General features: G+C 33.3%; 1 protein-coding gene across 5 annotated transcripts in view; it reads right to left on the bottom strand.

Annotated features, from left to right (window-relative positions):
* LOC149797656 (uncharacterized) overlaps positions 1–23,087 on the bottom strand; it is an 81,123-nt gene extending 58,036 nt beyond the window's left edge. For 4 of the 5 annotated variants that reach the window (XM_089962564.1, XM_089962566.1, XM_089962565.1 and 1 more), the window contains exons 1-9: positions 22,915–23,087; positions 21,194–21,323; positions 15,172–15,297; positions 14,884–14,936; positions 13,760–13,792; positions 10,646–10,714; positions 6,791–6,859; positions 465–539; positions 74–151 (exon numbers count right to left, since the gene is read on the bottom strand). In XM_089962564.1, coding sequence (XP_089818690.1) covers positions 74–151; positions 465–539; positions 6,791–6,859; positions 10,646–10,714; positions 13,760–13,792; positions 14,884–14,936; positions 15,172–15,297; positions 21,194–21,310 — 620 coding nt within the window. In that variant the 5' untranslated portion in view covers positions 21,311–21,323; positions 22,915–23,087. The remainder of the gene's footprint in view (positions 1–73; positions 152–464; positions 540–6,790; positions 6,860–10,645; positions 10,715–13,759; positions 13,793–14,883; positions 14,937–15,171; positions 15,298–21,193; positions 21,324–22,914) is intronic. The other variant, XM_089962567.1, reaches the window with a different exon arrangement.
* Positions 23,088–27,409: the final 4,322 nt, after the last annotated feature.

Here is a 27,409-nt window from a genome sequence, read left to right as displayed (position 1 = left end):
TAAGGCTGGAAACACGCTCTGCCTTGCAATAAATATTACAACATAGAATGAAGGCAGTGAAACGGTAACATACTTAACGTCCTCTTCCTCTACGTGCTGAATGTTGGTTCCCATTATTTGCATGCTCTCTTCTAGCTGCGTCGTCGCAGATCTAATTGAAAGAAAAAGTAAATGATGCAAATAAACAAAAAATAAACATAAATGAGTGATAATTATAATATTTTGTTTTGAATCCAAACATTCTGAACTGACTACATATTAATTAGAATAATTTATAGTTGTGGTGACGCTGATACTTCTAATAAGGTCGGGATTAATTGTAAGTACATTTTTGTCTGTAGGGGCGCAAAACAATGTATCGCTTAAGTGTCATTAAATAGTCCTCTTGGCAAGTCTACTAATTGTTTCTAAGCTGTATTTTAAATATATGTAATATGATGTCTTGAGTTGTATTGTATTATTACCTTGTAGATCGCTTCTTCATTCTTTGGACTTGCATATTGGCTGTCTTTCCATTTGGAGAATAGATGCTTTGGGGTCTGCAATATTGATGAATATGGATGATTAAGAGTTATTTGTATGTGTGTTATGTTAGTATTACACACAATCCAAAAAGGCACAGTTTTCTAATAAATGCTAAACATTTAATATAGGCTTCGTTTGTAAGTTGTACATCTGAAAATAATTATTAGCATATTCTTTAGAAATATTTCAGTTCGAAGTGACACTTGATAAATTATGATGACAAATGCAAGACGATATAAATTAGACAAAACGGCTTTATATGGTATATATCAGCAAGCCCCGGCTTCATTTAGAAGGATCAGTTTTGAAATTATATCCATACGCCGTCAACACACTGCATTCGGCTATGTTAGCATATTTTTCCATTTATTTAATGAGGTACACACTAACTCCCCACCCCATCCATCCGCGTACACACCCACAACAAAAGGTATGATCATTTCTGATGTAATTTCTTCGAACATGAAACGATGAATTACAGAAGAAAGTTTCGTATTTCTTGAACACCAACTATATGTAAACCTACTCAAATCTCACAAACCGAACACAAAAATTCGTTGCAAGATTCAAAGTTTAAAATAGCGCCATCAGCCTCACCAATACCAAATATGGTGCTATTCAAATCGTTGAGGGGATAGTAGTCTATCTTGAGAACCAAGTACCTCAAGATGAGAAGAGGATCCTTTAGAATTTTTATACGTAACTGTTCGATACTACTTTTCAATTACGGAGTACCTGCCACCTAAGTAATAATTTTTTTATTGTATATGCTACAAATAACTTGATTCATCCCGTACTTGCGTGACAACTGCTTCATTAACATTTCGCTAAGAGTGCTGATATTTTGGCTTGACATGAACCCGATGTACCCCATATGGCTTTGTTTAGTTGTACATTCATCGTCAGTCTGAATAATGTGCTAGCTATGGAAAAAATAAATTCAGAAAAAACATTCCCTGGATTTTAACTACCCTGGTCCACTTATCAGGTGATCAAAACTAGTTTTGTAAACACCATGCTGCATTTGGTGGTAGTAGCTGTGCGGGTAACCAATATCCCTTAGCAACACCTAACTTGGAAATTTATTTGCAACCCGCTGTTCGAAGTTATGAATCGGTGTTGCATCGAACACTGTGAGTTTGTTTAGCTGACGGCGAAGGTAAAACTACACCAAAATCGATTGTTCGTTCGCTCTTTCTGATGAGCACTATACTGGACAAATATAAAGACTTTGTAGGTTCGATAATCCCCACATTCGGTATCAAAAGTGTTTTCAACATCGACGGGTGTCAGAAAACCGTTGATTCATCGTATCTAGGTTTATGTGTTGCTGTCATCTCTTTTTATTGACCTTCGCTTAGCTATAGGCATACGTCTACATTTTCCAAATCATCCTTTCTAACTCTCATGCGAATTTCTAGGATTATAATACTTGTCCTCCGTTACCGCATCTCAAACAACGTTCAGATCCTCTATATCTCCATTGAACTTGGTCCTCTCTGAGTATCATCTTGAAATGCTTTCAGTTTTCACTCAGCATCTCTCATATTCCAGCTCACTCACATTTTGCTTTTGTCGTTTCCATTCCATTAGTATCTGATTCTATGTTGGATAAATATTGATGCAAATGTTTTTCCTGTATATTAGGAGGAAGATCGAACTCCGACGTTCAGAGCCACTTTCTTAAACGTATAGCTAACGAAGACGTTTGTCCTAATGGTACGCTCTGCACTCTACCCTTTGAAACCGGTTTCTAACAGACGTTATGTGATCTACAACATTGTCGTACGTCATTATTCACCTTAGGATAATATAATTCAGTTAACATTTAACCATCCGCCTTCCTAATACGGTAATGGTTTGTTATACCTTATTCATGCCCTACTTTAAATACTTTTGACCTAGTTTTTTGGTGTACTACTTCAAATTTCGTGTCATCTTTTGCTGCAAAATGTCTTTACAGTGACATTCTGTGGTGTTGCTATTTGAGAATCCACCACCTTTACAACACTTCTCACCTTCTGTCGTGTCTTTCGCTAAAACCGTTTTAAGGACGGGTCACCTCCCTGTTCTCTGCAAACTTGTCGCATGTAATATCAGTCTCCGGAACGTTCAAATTGCGGAATGATTGTCATTGCTTTAGTTCTAGCTACCAGGTCTCCATATTCTGAACGATATAAATTTTTATATCTGACCAAATTTGAAGTCTCGACACAGAGAGGCGTTTCAATATATATTTTCGCAGCAAGAAGGCCAGCAAGTGTTTGATCCAATAGAATTCACGGAAATTATAATTTCAAACATGTAGCAACACTGATCCACAAAATTGATATGATCGTAATACAAGAGCAAAGCTGGATAAGTTGTCATGCAAAGTTTTAATAAAATGTCCTTAAAATTATATTTAAATTAGTTTTTAGCATCGAGTTCGTATTTGGAGCAAGTAACTATTAATAACGTTTTATTCATATTATTTGACTTCTACGTAAATCCATTTGTTTTCCATAAGCTGTTAAAAGTCTATTTTTGATTAGAAATTAGCTACAAAAATGCATCTTTCATGTTACCTTCTTGAACGTTAACAATACAATTCACTATACGCGTTTAAAATATAAATGTACATGTTAAAGTTAGCTGATTCCAAGAATCGTTATTAAATTCATACCCTCAGAGACCAAGGCTAGGGGTATGCGAGTAAATCTTTAGAGCTGTAGTGATACGCAATACATATTTATTTTCTTCCAGTGGCGGGAATGGACAGGACTGGAGGGGGGAAGGGAAATATACACTCCTCTATTAACCAGGACTGATTATAACTGAGTCTGGACAACGAGTATGCAGCAGATTAAAATACACCGAACTGTGTTTGTATAGTGACTAAGAAATATAAAAATTGTAACATCCAAGAGTAGCATGTAGCATGAAGAAATATTTTCAGATTAAACGGAACATATGTCCGTAACGTAGGTATAAATCCAACCTCGTTCGATACGTAGAATTCTCACGAGATTCCAAGGACCCATTCAGATGTTAGTGACCTTGAACTAATAGATCCTTGATTTAACTTATATATTTGGTTCACCGTATTTCTTAATCGTACGGTATAAAGTTTACTATCGACCTGTTTCAGATAATTACTTTGATCGACATATTTATTTGATATGACGTTTCGTTGCCATGTGCTTTCCGCTGAAAATTAAAACCTTCAAAGCTAAAGTCTTTCAAAGAATGTTTGGAATTTTTGTTTCTAGGTTTAATTCTAGTCATATTTAAACTGAACTGAGGATTCTAGTCTGCCATTCTGCGTCAAGGGTTGCAGCACCAAACTTACGTCTTGGAATTCTAAAACAATTGCAAAACAAAATTATATTGCTAATACTTATGACTGTTCAGAACATTTTTATGATATATATATATATATATATATATATATATATATAGATATATAGATAGATAACTGTCACACTGTAAATCCATATATTATGATTTCATTCAAAGTCCATCTTACAAGATAAATATATAATCAGCTGTTCGAGTAGTGAGAACTTTCTTGACTTAAATGTTTAAGATCAAAATATACCATCACACACTGCTTTTGCAATTTAAAACTATATAGGATAAATAAATATCTATGTCAAACATAAATGGGGACAAATAAATAAGTTAGATTACTTTAATGTAGAGATTTATACTTACACATTTACTTTGATATTAAAAAAACGCCTCAATTTTATTCGCGATTTGGATGATTCTTTTCATCTCGACGTGTGTGTATAGTCGAACTACTATTCTCTAACGACAACTTGCCCGTGTCTTTCCTGTTGTTCTATGAGAGAGAAGCGTTTATCTTCACTTTATCTTGGAACAGAGATTTTCTTTCTTGCATACATAGAATAAGCCGAATTCTCTTCTTATATTTGGAGGAAACATAACTGGTTCTTGCCATGCTTGCTAATCACAAACATTGATCAAACTTTGCATGACAGTCCTCAACATCATCTAGCATATAGTCAAGAGACAAAGCTCTACCACAGTGCCAAGACGCTATAGTAGTTACATGGGTTTTCTATACTCATGCAAGGCAGATGTTGTCCAATAAAACCATAGTCTCTAAGAAGAACATTCAGCCAATTTCGAAACTTTAATATTCCTCCAAAGCCCATTTTTAGTGATTTTTTTTAAATTTTATTTCTTTTGTTTTATTTTTCATCTTTACTTTGTTTCGTTTGTCTTAGCCCGGCAAACATCTTCTGCACATTAGTAATACTAACAAGATCTAGTAACAACCATCATTTGTTTCTTTGTGTTTGAAACCAAATATCCCTACGTCAGAACATTATCCTTCCGTGACCAAACATAAACATATAAAGGAGAATCTAATGCAAAATTGTATCTCATATTCGATTACATTTGCTGAAATTACGCCTTGTTGTCTGTTTTACTGCAAAGTCTTGACAGCAAATAATTTACTGACTCTGTGAAGTCCGATCCATTCTTTGCATGTAGATAAAATACTTACTTTCTAATACGATTTCAAGATTGTTCTTCCACGCAATGCTATAACGCATATAAGCAAACATTTAATATGGGCAATATTAGTAGTTATTTCATAACGATATATTCTGCCATATTGACACGTTCTCTTAAATCCACAAAATCAGATGTTCCCGTAATTTTAAAAATACCGATAGACGTCAGATAGTTTTCATTATAATAAATGCATTTAGGTCCGAAACCGTCCAAATTATTTCCCCAGTTTTAAATTTACATTTTTCGATAACGCAACAAATATGTTACTACAAGTAAATATTATATTTAATTCATTCAAGCCCAAACTATTGCTATTATGTTCAATTATTATAGACTCCTTAGTGTTGCTAGCTATGTCAAATTGGCAATATATATATATATATATATATATATATATATATATATATATATATATATATATATATATATATATATATATATATATATACCGTTACCAATACAACTAACATCATCATTAAATGATTGTTCTCATGCAAATAAGCCACTACAATTGTGACTCATAATAATATTTGCTTCCTTGAACTAGAATCCATTTATCTATGTAAGAGCAGTAAATCAGGGCCAATAATAGGTCCAGTAAACTTTGAATTAGCTATACCACTGGACACATTTTTAAACTCGTCTCACGACAAGATGTAATAGTGGAAAACCTTTCTATTGCGATTTCAGTCACAGAATACTTTTTCCTATGATACTGCGTTCCTCGCACTTTGTTGAGTATTTAGTACGGTCTCTGCTGGGAAGATTCTGAACTTAACATAATGATTTGTTTTTTTATGTAACATGCTATGTCTTTGCTGGTAGAACAATAATGATCAAGATCAAGTAATAATTGCAGAATTTATTTCAATTTTCAGATTTCCCTATATTATATCATTTGTCAAACGTATCTAGATTTTCTTTTATATTTTCGCTTTTTAATCGTGTAAGTATTACACGTCTTACAGAGTGTTTGCTGAAATCCAATAATCCTTGGTAAAGTAATTAAACCGTAGTCTTGTCAACAAACAATGTGTCGTAACTACTATATTTTATATTTTGGAACGTAAGGAATTAAACTGATTTAAAGTGGCAACACTATCAATATGATTGCTAAATTTGGTTCATCTCCAAGAACCACTGGCAAATATTAAAACCGCAAAAACCAATGTCGGGAGGATGAAAATAAACCTTTAGAGCTATAGTAAAGAAGCAGACAGTGTATTTGAGATCAAAAGTTGAGGGGTGATTTAAAAACAACACTCTTCTCCCTGCCATATTAAATAAACCATCCTATGGTAATACTAACATAATCGGTATAATAACACAAAAGTAGCTTGCTGAAATTAATTAGATTGTGTTTGCACACAGAAGTGGATTTCTGATTATGAACAACATAACATTTTCTTTTGCAGATTCCTTACGAGATCCGAAAAACCTGATTCGATCATGTGATCCCGAACTTATTGATCCTTCTTATCAAACATACATTTGCTTCAACGTTATATTTAATGGTGCCGTACAATCTTATTTTCCGCTCGTACAACATAATTACTAATATCAACCTACCTAATTTTGGTACATAGCTTCTTCCCAGTGATTTTACATATTAACATTAAAACCGTAAAAAAAACTATTGTCAATAAAGACAGTATAGTTTTTCTACAAATGTGCGTCCCAGAGTGAACAAAACTTTACACGACTATTAGAAACTTAGAATTCAAATTATATTTACCCTGTTTGGGGTCTTAGTCTCTGCCGAGCTGCATCCGGGGTGGAACTGCTAGCATTGTCACCGATTATACTACAAAATTACAATACAGTAATTAAATTGTTACAAGTAGTTTGATTATTTTCCGAATATCCTATTCATTCTAAATCTACGTTCGTCCAACCTAAATTTACAACTGTGGAGGACTTGAAAACCAAACGGTGAGTATTGTATTGATTTACTTCTTATAGCATCACACCACTGCCAAGAATGTTTGCAGACCATTCTACCTCAAACGATACTTAACTTTGTATGATTAATTTGCTGACTCGAAATTATCGAAGTTACAGTGCAATTTACACAATATATATATATATATATATATATATATATATATATATATATATATATATATATATATATATATATATATATATATATATATATATATATATATATATATATATATATATATATTGCTTTAATTGTATTGACGTTTTTGGATGAATGTCGTTTTCTCCAAATTGTTGTGTAATCAAATCTGTTCGTTTTATCGAATGTTCATATCGCACCTGCTATTACTGCTTATCTAAGATAGAAAAAATATCTGCACCGCAACGTTAACTGGTGATTATTCTCTCTTACACATTTAATATCATGCATCTTCTTTTCCTAAATTTCAATGGAAACTTAGTTGCGTTATTGATATGCATGATAGTCAAAACATCAGTCACACGTTTGTAACCCTTCCTATGCATACAATGACATGCCAATGTTGCAAATAATTAGGTTACAGAGCTCCGCTGCATTTTTAATTTCAGTTTTGGTTTATTTATCTCCAAAGTAAACATACAGTAGCAAAACAAGCCGCATAATTTTCTGAATATCCTATCAAGAAATAAATTAAATTTTAAGAACGTTATTTATTTAATGTGAGATATATTATGTCCCTGTCTAAGCGTCGATTTTAATGCAAATCCCTGTTTAAATAACAATTTGAAAAAGGTCTCCAAAAATGAAGATATAGCAGAGAACTTACTGAGATCTTTCACGATGTCGATGTGTGGACGGAGGTGTTTTCAGTTATTTTACTGGAAGTGTCAGTAATCTTACTTAGATTTTATGTCTATTTATACTTATACTTCATTTATTTTTCCCACTTACTTGCCAGTGACAAAGTTAAATTGTCACAGGCATACAAACCGTCTGAAATTGTGCCGTAATGTAAATTATGTACCCACTCTATAGTGTTACCCACACAATATCACATTTATCAATAATCAGATACAGGCTCACAATTATGTCTCAATGATAAAATGTGAAAACACCATTCCGTTTACAGACCATTCCAAGTATTTTTCCAACCATGTCTTGAAAGCACACGATCAGACAAATGGGAAATATTGGAGGTTATATTATTACCACTGAACCAATCCTTTAATGTCCAAATCCAATTCGTCACACAAACAATAATGCAAATGTTAAAATATCATATATCCTATGCCATTAAACTGTTTATGCAAAGTTGAACTCACATACACAACAATTTACATTTTGCTGTAATGTTACGTTGCCATAGATTCTAAACCTTGGCAAATTTTCCTGTAATGTTAAATTCCCATAGACCAACATTTGGCGTAATTCTAAATATTCATAGACTCTATATCGTTACAAATTTTGTTGCTGTGTTAAATTCTAGTAGACCGCATGGAGTTCCTCACCCTTGCCATGTTACAAAATTCGCATGGAGCTCATACAGTCTTAACCTTTGAGATGCCCCTCAATTATCAAAGACTCCATTGTGTCTGCTCTATTATAACTTCCATTGTACCAACACCGTGTCCTTGTGCCACTAACAAGCAACGTCACTGCCCATCGTCGATGCGAAACTGCATTACAAATTTATGACAGAAAACTGGCTTTAACCTATCCGCTATTTATCTAATTCAGACCTCTGAATTTTTAATTAAATGATTGTGCACGTGCATGTAAGCCAATGCAGTTTTATGGCGTTGTATTATTTTTAAACAAGTAAATATTAATGTATTGAAGTATTGTAGACAATTACTGAAAGTACGGGTCCAACTCGTTCTTTTTTTTAAAACTAAAGAAACATTGGTGGTATCTATTTTACTGCACAGAATGTGCCCACAACAAGCATACTCCATAACATATTCTAACATAAATTTAAGATATGGTCAGTAAAACGACAGAAACGATAATAACAATCTATATTAATATTGCCAGTATGTACTTATCCTTCTGTTGTAAATCTTCCTGATAATGAGGCTGATCTTGTGGCAGCTACTTAACATACGTGACTGTTGCTGTCCTTATTCTAATTTGTTTCCCTAAGGAAAAATGTGCTCATGTCGCTAAGTTCTTTATTGATTACGCCAATCATAATAGTCATGTTTTGTTCTTTTGAATAACTGGCATTAGTTTACATCAAGTAGTTGATTAGTATCCAGTGCTGCCCGTTTGATGGACATACCAATTTCAATTTTCCAATTATAAATAATAATTTGAAATTTAACAGATATGCTAGAGCTACTAACATGGATCGCAAAAGGCCCTGTTCACTACAATCAAGTGTGTGTGTGTGTGTGTGTGTGTGTGTGTGTGTGTGTGTGTGCATGGGATAGTATTTTTTAACGTAGCTTTAGCACTGTTCAGGTATATCGCTATGATGTATCATAATGTCCCACCAGGTCACATTATCATGACACCAAGACACCGATTTTAATACTAACCTCCTAATGCTAAGCGCCAAAGGAGGCAACTGTTAGTACCATTTTTTATAAGTCTTTGAAATGACTTGGCCGGGGTTCGACCCCGCGATATTTCGCCTCCGAAGTGGACGCTCTAAACCGGAGGAGTCCAATTAATAAATCAGGGTCTTTATGGATAAAGTCAATAATTCATTTCCATAGATATCAATGTTAACGTATGAGAAAGTACATGTTGTATGCACAGGAAGACCCAACTCACAACATTGAAATTAGGACAAACTTTCAGAACAAAATTCAAACTTCCATGGGGATATTACTTTCAATGTGTCACTATACATGTTCAAAGTACAGCATCCATTATTGCCTCATGTTTGGACGGATACCTGCTCAGTATAAATTCTCAAACAAGATTGCAAGTTTACAGTAACCACTCATATTTAGGAACATTTCAGAAGCAATCTCTGTGAAACAGCAATTGCGTCTTTCAGTCACGATTTACTAGGAGTTTTGAAAATTACGAAATATTTACCAGCTTTGTTGATGGCTGTTCTAAAGTCTACTTCCATAATAATATTTTATTATGTTCTCTATTTTTTCGAAAAACTACAACCCGAAGATTTTATTTGCTAGTCAGCAGATGACATCAAGAAGATGAGATAATCCATGATTTTACCTTTATTCGTTTGCATATTGAGTTATTATAACTAGTGGAATATTTTGGTAACTATTTGTTTACATCGACATACTATTTCTTCTCTTTTCAAAATGCAACTATCCGCACATTAAACTGTATACCTGGCTTGCAGTAGTGTATATAAGTTTTTATAATGATCAGTTAGAAAGAGCAGAGCATTCTTCAAGTTCCTCGCTTCCATCGGTCAAGGAAACCAATACAACTCCATTATGAAAACTATGAAACATTTTCCACCTAAACAAATATTATGATTTACTTTGTTACAATATGTCAAATGAACAATAATTATTTAGCATGTAGCTACATTATCTTTATTATAAAGCTACATACTAGATTTAGTTGAAATTCAACATTCCTCGGTAATGTAATCTTGTAACTACAATGTCATGATGAAAACAAACTTGACACTTTGAAACTGCATATTAGATTGTTTATAAGTGGAGTCATATTTACCTTGAACTGGGTCTGGTAATTTTCCAAGATGCATTAGGTACGGTACTGCAATTCTGCCCACCTTTAGTTCTTTATGTTGGAAAACAAAAGATATTTTACTGCTAAGATTCATTATCAGCTTATGTTCATAATACCTTTTGTATAAAGGTTATATAGAAAAGTGTCAAAATTACCAACAGTGTAGAATTTCTATCAAGGCCCGTTTGACAAGGTAAACATTACTACGTTTTAGGAGAAACAAGTGGTACTTTGTCGGTTAACTTTGCAAACGACGCCATCACAAGCAATGGGCAAAGATTTTCCAGCCTTATAAGGATAATTGAATTGTTTTGCAGTTTCAATCAATCGAATCTAACATACCACATGATTTAAATGCATCTTATCTATCAAACTAATTCTAAATGAAAGGTTATTCTCTTAATATTATTGCATCTTCAACATTTTATCAAAGTGTATAGCAGGGTCAAATCTAGTTTTGTAAATGACGTATGTTATCAAAGTTCCAAGCTGCACGTGCGATTTTGCTGTTCTAGGACGGAGACCGATTAATCTAACCTTACTATGGAGCTGCAACATTCTTTATTCCTGATCTAAAATTAGACAACTTGTTACAATAATAGGTATAACTCTCAATACAAATCACATTCCGTCACATCTGATGTCCGATATTCCGCCAAACTTGTCTTAATAATTGGAGATAAAATGTTTCGAAACAGGAGGCAGAAAGATTTCGCTTACTGAAATTCCCACATCTGGCTCCAAAATATACTAATGAAAAATGTCTGCGACTTTCACATCCTTTATTGGTGCACACTAGCTTCCTTCGGTACTTTGGATTCGGATGCTCTCACTTGAAGTGTCGATAATCCCTCGTAGCTGTTGTATGTCTCGTCCCGGACATTGATACATGCATTGAGCTTTGACAAATATCTTTTAAACACCAGAAACGTTTCGGCCAATTTCGGTACCGAAAGTCATCATAACAGGGTAGCATTCTCTTCTAAAATCGACCCATTACTCTTTAAAGATCACAGTTTTTAACAAAATGTATTTCTGTAATAACGATATCCGTCAGTGATCAAACATATGCATTTAAAAGAGATTGTGCTATAACATTTAGTTCAAAATGATTCAATGGTACAAATTCCACTGTTTTGTCCGGTTTACTACAAATACATAAGCATATCTGTAAACAAGTCATTAGTTCTGAAAATGAACGATCTTTCTTTGCACACAAATATACGTATTACTTTCAGAAGTGTTTTATGTTTGCGCGTCCAAGTATTAATTCAACGCACATAGTCATTCTGTTGAGATTGTCAGTATCAAATCAATCTTTTTGACATTGGCCATGCTAAAAGAATATAATCTGTGATAAAAATGATTTTCGAAATTATGCGCACATGACGATTTTGCTTGGAGATGACCGCCTATTTTGCAATTAGTCAATGATAAAGTAACAGAGGGATTAATTCTGAAACAATTTTACAAGCAATTCTCTAGTAAGGTTAGATCTCGCAAGAGATAATTCTCATTTCTGAATGTTTAGCTAAAACATGTGCAAACATTGTGTATGATGTTATGTTGTGTTATGACGGTAAATCAACGAAATACTGAATTATTGTTTATCACGTATTCAAATGATTCGATTGATGTAGACGATATTAGACGGATTTCCATTCAAATGATCAATCTGCAGCCTGTGATATTATAGAGAAGTCAGAAAAATACAGCTTAGTGATTGCACCATTATTTGATGCCCATTCAAAACTGACATGAACCAAAATCATCATTCATACTATTTGGATGATTGATATAGTATCCTGCGTAAGAAGAGAGAACCAACCATGCCGCCCCTTCACACGGTATTGATCTATGATCTTGCGTTCGCCAATATACATGTGGTTGATGTATAGTTTTCTCGTACCGCCACTGTACAGGAAAATGTCACCAAATTTGAATGAGAAAGTTAATACTTCACCCAACGTATGTTGGCTTAGTTCGACAGTTACATACGCATGTTCAATATGAGGCACTCGGTCCTTAGAAATTTCTTATTATTTAAATAAGGACAATTTTTAACGCAGCAAGTAGCATGCGAAGCGTCTACCATCCGACGCCAAGAATGAGTACGATAATTGTCAAACGTGAGGTTAAGGTGGACGTTCAAGACTATATATGACGAATTCCTTGCAAGTACCGTCGCAGGAAATATTTCCATTCAGAAAGAATGGTTGGTTATAAAATCATTAAAAATTATGAAGTGATCATCGCATCTGTCTAAATAATGTCAGAGACCATCAATTTGACTAGGACGGAGACCATTTTGTGTGAGGTAATATGGGAAAACATACAAAAGAGCATTGCTAAGTCCTTAATTTGTACACCTCATTGCATGTCGTAATCTTGAAATATCAACATCTTACTTTCTATTCATAATAAATGTAGTCTGTGAAAATTCGGTATAAAATACCTATTTGGGCGGACTGAGTGAAGGAAAAAAAAAACATAATGATTTCGAATACTAAATTTAAGTCGGAATAAAGTATGTATATATGTGACTCATTAAAACAATAGAACAGTTTTTCTTGCTTAAATTGCAAACGGTATGCAAATCAACCTGTGCACGACAACTTTCACGGAGAAATACACTTTGAAACACCAAATAACATTTGACCCACCTAGTTCGTGTGCATGGCAGCTAAAAAAATAAGAACATATCGGTCTTATCTCAAAATATGTTGCTAATCTAATCATCTGTATGACTAGTCAATAGGTACAATATATATATATATATATATATATATATATATATATATATATATATATATATATATATATATATATATATATATATATATATATATATAATTTACATTTCTCTTTACGTTTCTGCTCTATATCAAGCCTCAGACATATATATGTTCTACGTGAAGTTTTGCAAACTTTAGCTAAGGATTATATCATGACAGAGCAACCATTTACAATAGGCAGATGGCAATGTTTGATTATTCCATATTCTTAACCGTACCACGACTTTCAAAGCGTAAATGCATAGAATATACTACTCATGGTACCCTATCTGGAATTGCATTATTAATCGTCTGAACTTACTTTCCAAACATTTGGTTCATGTTGTGTCGATTCCTGTAAAGAGAAAGTACATATTGTTTTAAAACTGTCAAGTGTTTATTTTAATGTATGATACTATTGCCTACCATTTGTTTAAGCCTAAAGAATGCTACATTATATTGCATATACAATATAATTAATTATACTTATATACACATGCTTATTTATGTTTTTAAATGAATTTGAATACAATGCATGACATTTATTCAGCATATATTTAAAAGCAAGATGTCTTATTTTTGAAAATAAATAACTGATAGGCATTCATTATTGACAACAACAGTGACTATAACCACTGCAACATCCCCACATCTCTCTCTCTCCTATTACTTGTTGCTTTGTTTAATCATGGACGTATCTATTATGTTCGTATCTACTTGACCTGTTGCATAATGCTAAACTGCTAGCATATTTTCCACTGCAGCTTTCACTGGTGAATTCCACTATCTAATCAAGGCTGACATGTACATTACAGTGGTGTAGTCTAATCGTTGTGTTTTTATTTAATTGTAGACTGTTGTCTGTTAGTGCTGCATAACATGGATGGAAACATGTTAAGGATGGACAAGTTATAATTACTTGTACTGTAATGAAAGTATACATGGCGCCGACCAATGGTTGCGGGTTTGTGGTAAGATGGAATTTGAGCCTAGAAATTTGCAGGAATTGTGGATTTGATTTCCTAGTATATGTTTCAAGTTCCGTAAAAGCAAAAGGATTACAGAGAAGTAAAGGTAATTTGAAATGATGTCGCATAAATGAGAACTAATACCTTAACAAAGCTGTCTACGTACGATTCTGGTAAATGCCTTGTGGTAAGATGGAATTTGAGCCCAGAAATTTGGAGAAATTTTGGATTTGATTTCCTAGCATATGTTTCAAGTTCCGTAAAAGCAAAAGGATTACAGAGAAGTAAAGGTAATTTGAAATGATGTCGCATAAATGAGGACTAATACCGTAACAAAACTGTCTACGTACGATTCTGGTAAATGCCTACATTTTTCGGTTTTTCATAATAGTGACATATTTCAACTCTTTTTGCCATTCAATTATTGTGCTCAAATATGCATATGTGTCTGCATCCATATACATTGAACAGTATTAACCAGTTATTTCCAATCGAAGGGACGTTGCCTGCGTTTCCTTTCATTCTGATCTCCTGAAATGATAGGAAACATACTTTTCAACACAGTTTGTTTTGATTGTTGAATATAACATAAAAAAGTATTGCGTCAATGTTGTGTTTACAAAGGTTATTATAATATATAACACAAATTACGACCTCTACAGCAAAATCCAGTTTCTATTGAGAACTTATACACGATATATTCTGGATAAGATTTAAGATTTTAGGAAAAAAAAGAGCCAATGCAAACTGAATAATATTTACTCACCAAACCTTGCCGAATCTGTTTGATGTGTTTGGATATTTTTGGATTGTTCCCTCCATATTTCTTTGACAACACACTCTTAAGCACTTCCAGCTGATACATCATATGTGTCTTCGAAGCGTAGGCCTTCTAGAATTATAGATAATAATTACATTGTCTTGTTAGTTAAACAAATATATCAAGTGAATGAAAATATTATCTGCATCAGCGCCAATGTGCAAATGTTTTGTCATTTGAACTTGGAAAACATGATGTTCGATTTTGGGTCGGATTCAATATGCAGTGTTGAAGGCTTTATCTTCCGTTTGTAGATCTTACTTGGCTGTCGGTCTGCTCACCGTTTCGCACTTTATGTAAGACTTTCACACTATGCACGTAAAGTCTAGCATCTTCGATGTTTGTTTTGTACTTTCCTTGCACCTACGTGTTCAAATACAATGAAACCATTATTTTTATACCATGTTTATAATTTCATTTCAAAGGTCGTTAAATCCAACATTGTTCAGATCGTCACGTCAGCCAATTCTGTGTCGTTAAATGTTTCCAAGTTCCATACCACTTAAGCCTTTAAACGTTTATTCTTGCTTTCTTGTCTTTAATGGCAAGAGATGTTTCAGGTACGCTCTGTAAGGGTAAGTACTGATGCTATTGCTCACTAGTTCGCTATTCAAGTACAAATTCACTTCGCCGAACAACAAATGCATTAAATTGTTGACGGGAGCAATATTGGCATGGCCGCCAGAATTTATAATGTCCATTTCTAGATCATTGAATATGACATACAATTGATTTCTTATTCCGGTCGATTTAATCTTTGTTATTCGATTTCAAATTTTATAGGTGCTGAAATAGTCCATGATGATTCATGACGAAATTCTATCCATTGAGGTTCTTCCATTGTCATCATCGTCTTTGGCATGGCAAACAGAGTGTTTTCTGACTAGGAACATTCCCAAGAATCTCGCTGCATCATATATCCTGTTTTCAGTTAGTAATCGCAAACTTCAATTTCCTTGACAGTTGCATTTTTGCCATTTTTATTCTTCCTCTGAATGTATATATCAGGAATCGAGAGTTTACCAATTTTTCTTCTGCACACTGTTGATCTGACCTATAGTAGGAATGACATAGAAGTTATTTTCCTGTTTGAGTCATCACATTTTGTGCTGCATTAATCAAGACTTCCTTGGGCTTTGTTAGTCGATAACTACATTTAGGACAACGTTTCCTTGCATCAGAGCTGAATATTTTAAAGGATGCACTCTTCGAGAAACCATAGGTTACACGATGCGTGCAACAGTACGAAAAGATAATTTTGCCATATCTCCTGAAGCATGTCCTTGATGCCGATAATTTTGTGGCACGCAGGAAACATGTTAAAATTAGCTAGGGAATATTGTTCGAAAATGAAATTTCATTGTGATGTTTCTTTTCGAGAATATGCTATTTTGTCCTAAATCTCATTTTATACTAATATTGCCACTGTCAAAATACGATTTACTGAGACGAATAATGTTTGGCGAAAATGATACATATTTCCTCCATGATCGTAAGCAGCTATGGCTGAACCAACATTGAACGGATAGAGTTTCAGCAGCCGAACTGCTTTGTTTGCCACGAAGTTGTACTTGCCGACATCAGAATACACAAAGATCAAATTCAATCCTTCGTTCAAGTCAATACGAAAGCGAAAATAGCTATATAATTGATCGTTGTTGCGACTGTATTTTGAGCGTTGTACTAAGTTCCATTTTTCACAAACAGGTAACAACGAGAATTGTTGAGAATATGATAAACAACCTTTTGCTGTCGGAAAACAAAATTGTGAATAATTTGTTGTTACTCGCTTAGTACACATCGGCTGGTTATCTCTGGTGATCTGGCAAGCAGATTGTTATAATATCTGAAATGGTTTCGTCGAGATGTTGAACATTAAAATACAATCCTGCATGAACTATCATGGATTCGATCAATTGGTGATTCATCGATAATGGTGCTTTAATTTCGTAAATAAGATGATTATTTTTGTCCAAGTGTTCTTGATCTTGGGTTTTCAATATTTGATATTCCCTGCACTCTTGACTTGAACTGGATTAAAGATTTTTAACCAAATCTGCTTCTCATTAAGCATTCTGATCCCATGGTATGGCTTGAGGTAATCAAGCCGTGAAGCTACATACGTTGCTGTTGGGAAACATATCCTGCGAACTATCACTAAGCAATGCTATATAAAAATATAATGCTTTCGATATCTCCTTCCATAGTTGTTGTAACTCAATCAAGTAAAATCGTTTCTTTCAAAAAGTCTCCATTTATGCCTTCCTATTTATATTTCTTTAACCAATGCAAACCAAGTCTCCTAAATTTAATTATTTTTCACCTTAAATAATGCTTCAGACGTTCAAAACAATTGCAGTGTTTACACACTTACTAAACACACCTACACACTTACATTCTATCACACAAGAAAGTTAATTATAACTGAGGGATTTGTGTTCTGCTTGATGTGGCAAACTTTTGGGCCGTGAAAAGGATTGTGGATGCTATTTCTTACTGAGAGCTTTAAGGTAACTAATACGCATGTTTATTTTTTATGTATGTGTCATGTCTAGGGGCTTAAACCTAAGTAACAAGATTAGGTAATCCTAACAAGCATTCTCTTTTCCAAAATATAATTTTTTTTAAAAAATAAAATAAAAATTAAACAAAGTGAAAGAATTAAAAATTACTTTCAGTGTATGAATTTGTAAAATATACTTAGTCGTGCTATCAATGTCTCAATAATCCAGAAGCTATCCAAAGGCATCCCGAATGAAGTTCTAAAGTGTTTATGTGCTGTCGTGCAAGCACCACCAAATAATCACAGTTCCAGATCGAAACAGTTTTACTTCAATGTAATCCCGTGAATGTAGCATATCAGTGACGTCCTTGAATTTTTCACATAATCGGATGTAATTATTAAATATTCAAGCCTTTCAAAAAAAATCATATAATCAAATAAGAATGGACTGTTTAAAAAGTTTTCATTCTGATAAATCCAATGAGCAAATCGTATTAATAAATCATCTAGTCTTCTAAACTACTCTTACAGGACTGAGTACAACTGAAGAATGGAGTGCATGTATTCTCAATGTACGCATCATGTGATCATTATCTGATTCATTTAAAGTTTCTGGAACAATTAAATCGTATTACCTTAAAACAATCAGTGTTGCATGATTCACTCATACTATTGAACTAATAAACAACTATGGCATGCTCTAACAAGGCAAATGCAATCCTAAATTTACTTGACATTTCATGACCTCCATTCGAATTAAAGCGTGTCATACTTAACAGACATACCTGTTTACTTGACCTATTGATCTGCTTTGGCTTATTGGATTCCTAGAACGTAGTGTACATTATAGTATATATTAAATATATCATATCGATATCAGTAAAACTAAACTCGAATACAAGTTGCATTAGCACAGATTGACAAAGCTAACGTCTGAGCAGGACAGGCACTACATGTGCTATGAATAACTTCCTTTCTCCCCCTCCTGTGTAATGTCCACAGATTGAAGATGGTTTTGCTTACTTTTAAAGTTTTCATTCTCAATGAGAAAGTTTGACATTCTCTCTTTCATCCTTTCATTTGACTCAAGGAAAAGATATTAACATGCTTAAGCAACAATATTTCAAAATGAAAATTGAAAGACCCTATATATAGAATACAATTTACAATGAAAAATAGAAACTTTCAAAAAAGGAGTTAAATAAAACGTAATCAAGAGAATGAAAATTGAAATAGTAGTTGAAAATCTAAAGACTAAGGAAACGAAATGGAATAATAAATCTTATAAATAAAGATCAAAAAGTGATAAATAAAAAATAAAATAATTATTGCAAGTTTGAACAATATAAAAATTAAGAAAGCGAATTTGAAAATTGAAAAATATGAAGTTGAAATTGAAACACTGAAATTTAAACTTGAAATTTAAATATCAAAAGATCAAATATTGAAGATAAAATTGAACATGAAAATTGAAAACAATGAAATTTGAAAAGTAAAACTTTAAAATGAAATTTTTACGCAAAATGTAAAAAGATAAATTTGAAACAAAAATAGAGAAATGAATTTTAAAGAGATGCGATTTGACCAACTAAACTTGAAAAATGAATGAAAACTATACTAAGCAACTGAGTGCTACAACAAGTTCGCGCTACCTTTAAGATATGTCTTCAATCAAAATCGTCTACACCCTCTACGAACATAAGTAGACAAAAACACCATTACACTTTTATGTGGTGTTGCATACGTAAGCATTCCTATCATTGTTCGTATGTGATATTGCGTTTGTGTGTGTGTGTGTTTGATTGTATTCGCCTTCTTTAACATCCTTTACTCTCGAGTGATTTATATTTGTGCCTTTGTAAATATAGTCTGTGCATATTCATTGTATATTTGGAGATGTTGCATAACCTGTTACTGGTTGATCAAACTTTGCATTGGATAATGTTGCATATAGGTCGTCGCTCCAGCGGCAATTTGATAATATAGTGTGAGCGTTGTGTCAGTGTTGGACAAGAGATAACTGGATGCTGTATTAAAATACATGGATGTTGGTCACGATAAACGGCGTATTGATGCTATAGTGTGAGTTTTGGATAATATACCCCTCGGTGATGGATAGTAGAGAAATGAATGATGATCACTATATCCGGAACGTTGATGGCACTGTGTGGGTGCTGGTCAGTAAATACATTGGTTTTGGATATTAGATATCCGAGAAGCTTTCAATACTAGCGGCGTATTTGTTTGTACGTGTAGTTTTAACGCAACATTTTCCGTTAGAGGTCATAAAGATAAATATTGTTAAACGTATGGACCCTTTTAACATTACTTTTGCACGCAAGAGGACATGGAGATCCATACGGTTATACCTGTGCACATTTTAACGTTATATTTAAAGTCAGAGGCCTTTCAGACACCAAACCAAAACAATTATAGCCTCAACGATAAATTCCCATGCTTTAAAATGTCCAGTATTCCAGACTTCCAGTGCATAATTCATTTACTGAAATTAGGATTTTCCCAAATCAATTTCCATGGACAAGGCTTTCTTTATACCCATCCTTTTTATACTTTTTGTGACCTACACCCCATCTAAGATGTGACCATTAACACAGTTGTCAAATGATCTAGTTTATGGTTTAGAAATAAAAGTACGTTTATAGGGTTTGCAAATTTACTGTTACAGAAAAGTTTATTACTTTTGAAAAGGTTTCCATGGTCGGACGGCATTCTTGCAAATGGAAACGTTTGAAGAGTACGTTCAGAATGTATCTTCTGAGCTTTGAGAGCTCTATACAACTACTGTGTACATACAAAAATGAAAATTAAGAAAAAAACTACATCCAAAACGGCATAGGTGTTTTATACAATGGCATCTGAATGTGGTATTGAGAGAAATTAAGTTCAAAATGTTCAAACAGTCAGACATTTATCAACAGTGACGACTTAATAATACATGCCATGTTATGACTTTGGCCATCTGTATTAGACAATGCCCATGGAAGATAATCAATGATACTGTTCAAGTCTCAGAGGATTAGCAAGTAATGTTGCAAGAAGTGATTCCTCAGTACCTGAAGATTCCTTTACATTCGGGTTGCCGTGTTGTGGACTTTGTGCAATTGATAGCAATAATAATAATAATAATAATAATAATAATAATAATAACAATAAGCATTATTACTATTATTATTATTATCATTATTTTCAATACATAGCTGTATAACCTTATTGCCAGACCAACATGAATGCGAGGATACAAAAATTCATAGGGTCAGTGATAATTATTTACCTCTTTAACTGTCATCATCCCTTGAATATAATGTGAGTGTTTTTTCAGCAACAAACTCGCTTTTAAATATTATACAAAGCAAACAAAGTCATATTAAACTGCGTGTTTGCTTCTTCTTCATGAATGTATAATAAGTTTGATAACATTATCTTTTGGAAAAAAGCAAGATATACCTTTACATATTTCAGCAAGTAGTCGAGTACTATCTTCACATCATCATGTGACCTTTTCATACAATTTTCAATAATATCTGGGAGCTCAACCACCAAGCTCTTCACATATGCATCCATATCTTCAATTTTCCTGGAAGAAAATTAATATTTCTCCGAGCTGTATTTATCCCACATTATGTTCCAACATACAACATATAACCCATACATATATGCAAGCATAGTTTCTCATTAAACTGTAGTTACTTCATCTGTAACTACTCAAAATTCATATGTAAGAATTGATTTTAACGGTGAAATTCAAGTTCTTTTCCCATTTATATGATATCGTATTTCCCTTCACCTTTTATACACCGGAATGATGTTGCATAAGTCTATGAAATCAATTGATTATTTCTAATTAGACATGTCAGCCAAGAGAAAAAAAAAACACTGAGCTACCATAACTTTGCGGTAGTAGTGGTGGGTGATAATGGAGATGCTATTTACATTAGCTATATTATGCTTAATGTTTCCTGCATTATGCTTAAAACAGTTTTAAAAACCGATTATTGTTGTACTTTCAATCGTTTCCAGTTTATGACCAATTGGCAAAGTTCCTGGGCAGAGGGGTTATTGTGAGTACATGCATTAATATGTATTGCCATACCGTGAAAGTGTTTATAATGTTTATAATGACGTGGTGGAGATGTTAATAGTGTATGTGCTATAACCCAGAAGCTTAAACTGTAGCAGTAAGAACTGACCTAAGGGCATAATTTACTGCACTTATAAATTCACCTGATATATATATATATATATATATATATATATATATATATATATATATATATATATATATATATATATATATATATATATATATATATATATATATATATATATATATATATAGCTATAGGACGGTGATCGCTCTTGTATCAAGGTTGTGTCCCAGAGATTTCACCTATTTAACCCGCGACATGTTATAAGCGATCTACTTGAACTCTTATCTGAAATATTCAAATATATTCACACTGAGGAAGATAATAATAATAATAATAATAATAATAATAATAATAATAATAATAATAATAATAATAATAATAAAACTTATTATTATTATTATTATTATTAATTTTATTATTATTATTATAAATACACTAAGTATTGGGCCTGTAGTGTCATAATTTGCGAGTTATTTTCCATTTAGATAAAAGAACCAACCCAAAAGTTTGATCCCTAATCATTCAAACCTCTATCAATATCTATAAATTATCCAAATTTTACCACAAGGTTTGAACTTGCGTGACCCTTTGCGAGGAGTTGCATGACCTTTTCACACGCAAGAATGCATGCACAGCCGGATTGGCTGAACAATATAACCCCCGCCAACTCCTCAAAAACAGCAGACATAATGAGTTTTAGAACGATCATTTAATACCGGAAATCATTATAGTAAAATGGGGCCTGTTTTAGCTGGATATTTATGAGCCAACAATCTCATGCACCTGGATTGTGCCACGAGCAAAAGGCAACGCATCAGAGCATATCCGATTTGAGCTCAGGACATGTGTGCGTACCAATTATGAAGTCCATTTGCTAGGGCGGTCACGAATATAAGCTGGATGAAACGAAATCATAGTTCTGGCTTAAGGAGGGGCCAGGGGACACCTATAAATCTGTTTCAAGCCTCACAACGAGATCTCAACTTTCACTTTCCTGCATGTGTATCGAAAACTTACCTAGACTGAGCATTAACCCTGTCAAAAGTCAGAATCAGTAATGAAGACACAACTAATTGTCAACACAGTCTTAGTTGGTAGTCTAACATAACCTACAGGTTAAGAGGAATGCACGATACTTTCTTGGCATTGATTCAGTAGACTCCAAAAGAATCAAACATAGTCGACAAATTGATAAGGAAGTAAGTTTCACTTTATAAGGGAGGTAACCATTGCATACTTATGCTACATAGCCAGTAGTTTACGTATACATCATATTCGCTTTGTAACTGAGGGCAATAATTTTATAAATAAAGTAGTAGTTGGTAGTATTAGTAATTAAAGTAGTGTTGTCTTTTTTGTTGCTGTTGTTGTGTGATGTTATGGCTTGCTTTATGTGCTTGTTGATTGTTTTATACCTGAAAGATGGCCTCTTCCATTAGATAATTATATAGTGGTTCTTAGGAGTGTGGCTTTTATCTGTGACAGTTAGGTACGTTTATTCTTATTCATCTGCTTTGTACAGGTTATTTGAGTAGTGGACATGTTTTCATCTATTACACACTAGTAATGTGCAGCATAGCATATTTTTGAATAGCTGCATTTTCTCCTCGACGATTCAATGTAGATTTGAAACCATAAATATATATTTGGGGGCATAATAGTCTGTAGATGTGCACAACATATTTAGAATTCATATCCATCCCTTGGCGGATATTGAGGTTGGAACTGATAGAGACTATAACGCTTGGTATGTTTGTGGCTTGTACATTTTACAAGTTTTAAGATTTCATTCCATTAGCTGGTGACAGATACATGGGGGTAGGTGGTTGAACATGGAATATATATATATATATATATATATATATATATATATATATATATATATATATATATATATATATATATATATATATATATATATATATACATATATATGTATATATATATATATATGTATATATATATATATATATATATATATATATATATATATATATATATATATATATATATATATATATATATAACTTTTATTGAGTGCTGTATCTTTCATTTGTATTGATTAAGTGACTTTTCCTTAATTGAGGTGAGAAGTTCGGCCTACCTAGCTAATGTCTTATAAACAGCATATTAGATAACTAATTTTTGGATATGACTTTCGCTTATATATTAACATCTTTATTACTAAGCGCAAATCTTGTTTATATGGCCTTTTGACCTTGAAAGTTTCTCGAAAATGACTCATCCTAGTTCTGTGCTTGTAATAGTTTAAATATTAGGGATAAGTAAACAGAAATTTGAATACCATATCTTAACATCAGCCTTAGTGGAATAAATTTAAATTATATTTCAGATAATATTGGACAGGTTTTAACTACAACAATTATTCTTTATAATAACAAAGTACTCATTAATACTTATTGGACTAAATCAATATCTTGGGATTATTATGAATTCATTAAAAGGACATTTTGCCTTACATCACTGTGCCGCATAAAGACTGTGAAATTATCCCCACAAACCAGGTATTTGGTACACCAGCAGTTTCCAGATTGGAATTCATTCGTAAGATGATAGGAATTCTATTTGAAATACTTTATACTTTTGGACATGAACTAGAACATATATGATCATTTGGGATTTAACTCGCAATAGTGTAGGTTCTTTTAAAATTTTCACTTTGCATTCTAGTGGAATTAATTATTGTTAACATTTACAAAACTTGTTGGCTCTCGCTCTTTTCTGTTACTTAGATTAAGACCATGGAGTCATAATACATTACACACTAAACATGGATAGAAACAATTTGTGTGGATTATAGAACTTTGAACTATATCATTGAGAAGTATAAGCTTAATCTTCCTCTAGTTGTTGGCTATCACCAGTTAGATGAAAATGGTACGCATATTTCTCGATAACGAATTCGCCGTATGGTATGAGCTAGTTCACGATATTATATATTATGTCATGGTACTGGTAAGTGGACAATGGAGCATGATGAATGACTTAGGATGGCGTTTGCGACGAGCAATGGTCTACACCAGTTAAACTTTATGTCAATTTGGTTCGTGCATCGCTCCCGAGACATTTTAATATCTGATGAAAGTTGTCCTATTTTGGTTACAGCGTGAGGTGTTCCTGACATGTGTCACCGTGGTAATGTTTGAAAGTACAAATGAGAGGCAGGCACAAGTCTTTACGCGTCTTCAAATACCTGGTCTGAAGCTAAAGCCCAGCAGATGTTCTTTCTGTGCGCGATACGTACAGTATTTCGCATACCATATTAGCTACAGCTATTGCATCTTATCATGAAAAGTAGATGATGTTAACATATTTTCCACCCCAAAGTAGGTTACGGCAGTACGGAGATTCTTTGTGGTTTGTAGCTATAATCGGTTGCTCCCGGGTTGCTTGCTGAAATGCGGCTGCTTTGCACCCGTATATGAAAACGAATATCTTGTTCCACTGAACTGACGAGTATCATGTAGCATTTGATGAGTTATGTAAAGCATTTGCTTCAGCACCAGTGTTGGCTTTACCAAGAATTAATTGTCCCTTTATACAAGCAATAGGAGCGGTACTTTCCAAGAATATTTACGGAAAAGAAACGATGAGCTGTTGATTGCCATAAAATGTATTCAGCGTTCACTACATATCTTTACAGCATAACATTCAAAGTGAGCACTAATCTCAGTAACCTGCGGTTGCTCATGAACTTCGAAGAACAATTGGCTTCGTGTGGTTCTCTGTGACAATGTCCATAGCTTTTGAATGTTGCCTGCAAAGTTGAAAATCCTCAAGCAAACGTATTGTGAAGTCCTTCACTATAAGACTGACAGTGATGTTCATTTCGGATAGATGCACATATAATGGCCAACTTCGTCCAGGTCGATCGCTTGGGAAGAAGTAACTGAAGACTTTGGTGATGTCAAAGCCTTATGGGGAGGGTACACATTATGGCAAATGTACAAAGAGAAATGTCTTTTTTTACCATCATGACATAATTGTAAGGCACGCGTTTCGTAGTTATTTATGCAATTTGTGAATTTTCACCCATTTTTGTAATTATAAGCATGTTTCTCCCCTTCCTGGCCGATATCTACAATAATTCAAGCAAGATATTTGAGGCTACAAACAAAGGACCTGTAGTTTGAATTCTTTGACAAATTATGTGTGCTGCAAAAAATAGAACATCCTGTCAAATACTCTTTGCGTTTATTTTCTTTACGGGATATATAAAGCCTTTGCTCATTTATACAAAGTATTTTCAGGTCTCACATCACGTACGTCCAGGTATGATCACTCAATTTAGTAGGACCCTTTCAAAATCAAAACATCTAAATATATCATTACTCTTATTGTATGGAAAATTAAATACGAATTCCAATTGCTTCCCTGTGTTATGTACAGTTGATTAAATTTAATTTTTTGTTTGTTAGTTTTTTTGTTCTATTACATGCAATTGTAATGGAACTTTATATACTGAATTTGATATAGTTCAGCTCTGACTGTTTTTTATTTTGTCGTAAACATCTTTATCTTAACTTTGTATCTACTGCTGCTCTAGTTCCTGGTCTTGATTTAGAACCATCGATATTTGTGTTAAACAACTTTTTATAAAAAAATTCTTTCTCAGAGTAAGATTCATAAAGTAAAATCGAGGCCATATTTGGAGTAAGCGACAAAGAACATGTATCTATTAGGTATTTCTAGAGGTTTGATCAGCATGGGGGCATCTGTTTTGTGTTGTAGCTAGATTTATTATTGATGTTTTAAGAAAGAATAGTAATTAGTGCCTTAACACTTGAGAAGTTAAAGTGTTTTATGTTGTGACCAGTCTGGGGATAATATTTTCTTTAATTTAATTTGTTTGGGTTGCAAGTTTGTTTTTCCTGGAACTACTAGTGCTCTCAAATAATTCTTGGACAAAGACATCTATTGCAATTTTGCACATAATTCAAAAACTGAAATATTATTTTCTGTGATTCGAACTTAGTTTCGTTAGGTCTTTTTATTACTAGGACTTCTTTTTTTTTAAATCTTGGAATATTCTTTGATTAATTTTGGATTTGATTCGTAGAACCGTAAGTTCTTTTCCTCATGTTTACCTTGTTTTTCTAGGGAAATAAGTTATTTGTTAAATTTTACAAAGCACTTTGTCTTCACTTTGTTCTTGTTACGTTTTGTAAGAGGCTAAACGCGTAACACCTGATTCAGTGTGTACTAATTTGTTACTCTGTCAAAACTGCCAGTGGCAAATATATTGCTCTGCTGCATGGTAAATTAATATATTCCCATGCTGTATGTTCATCCATTTTATTTTCCATCTAGTTTGAGCAAGGATTCGATGTGGTTTTTCTTCTCTTCTTTCCCTATTTTGGTATTTGAGAATCAAATATTCAAACTATTAATTATAGCAATATTTATTCTGTAAAACCTAAGGATGAAACTTACGCCGATCCCTTTGTCATATATTTTTTCACCCTCTCCGAAGAACTATTTTCCAAATGAA

Source organism: Sinohyriopsis cumingii, chromosome 6, assembly GCF_028554795.1.
Source record: "Sinohyriopsis cumingii isolate HCF-2022 chromosome 6, ASM2855479v2, whole genome shotgun sequence".
Classification (NCBI taxonomy): Eukaryota; Metazoa; Mollusca; class Bivalvia; order Unionida; family Unionidae; genus Sinohyriopsis; species Sinohyriopsis cumingii.
This window is presented reverse-complemented; position numbering and strand designations above follow the sequence as displayed.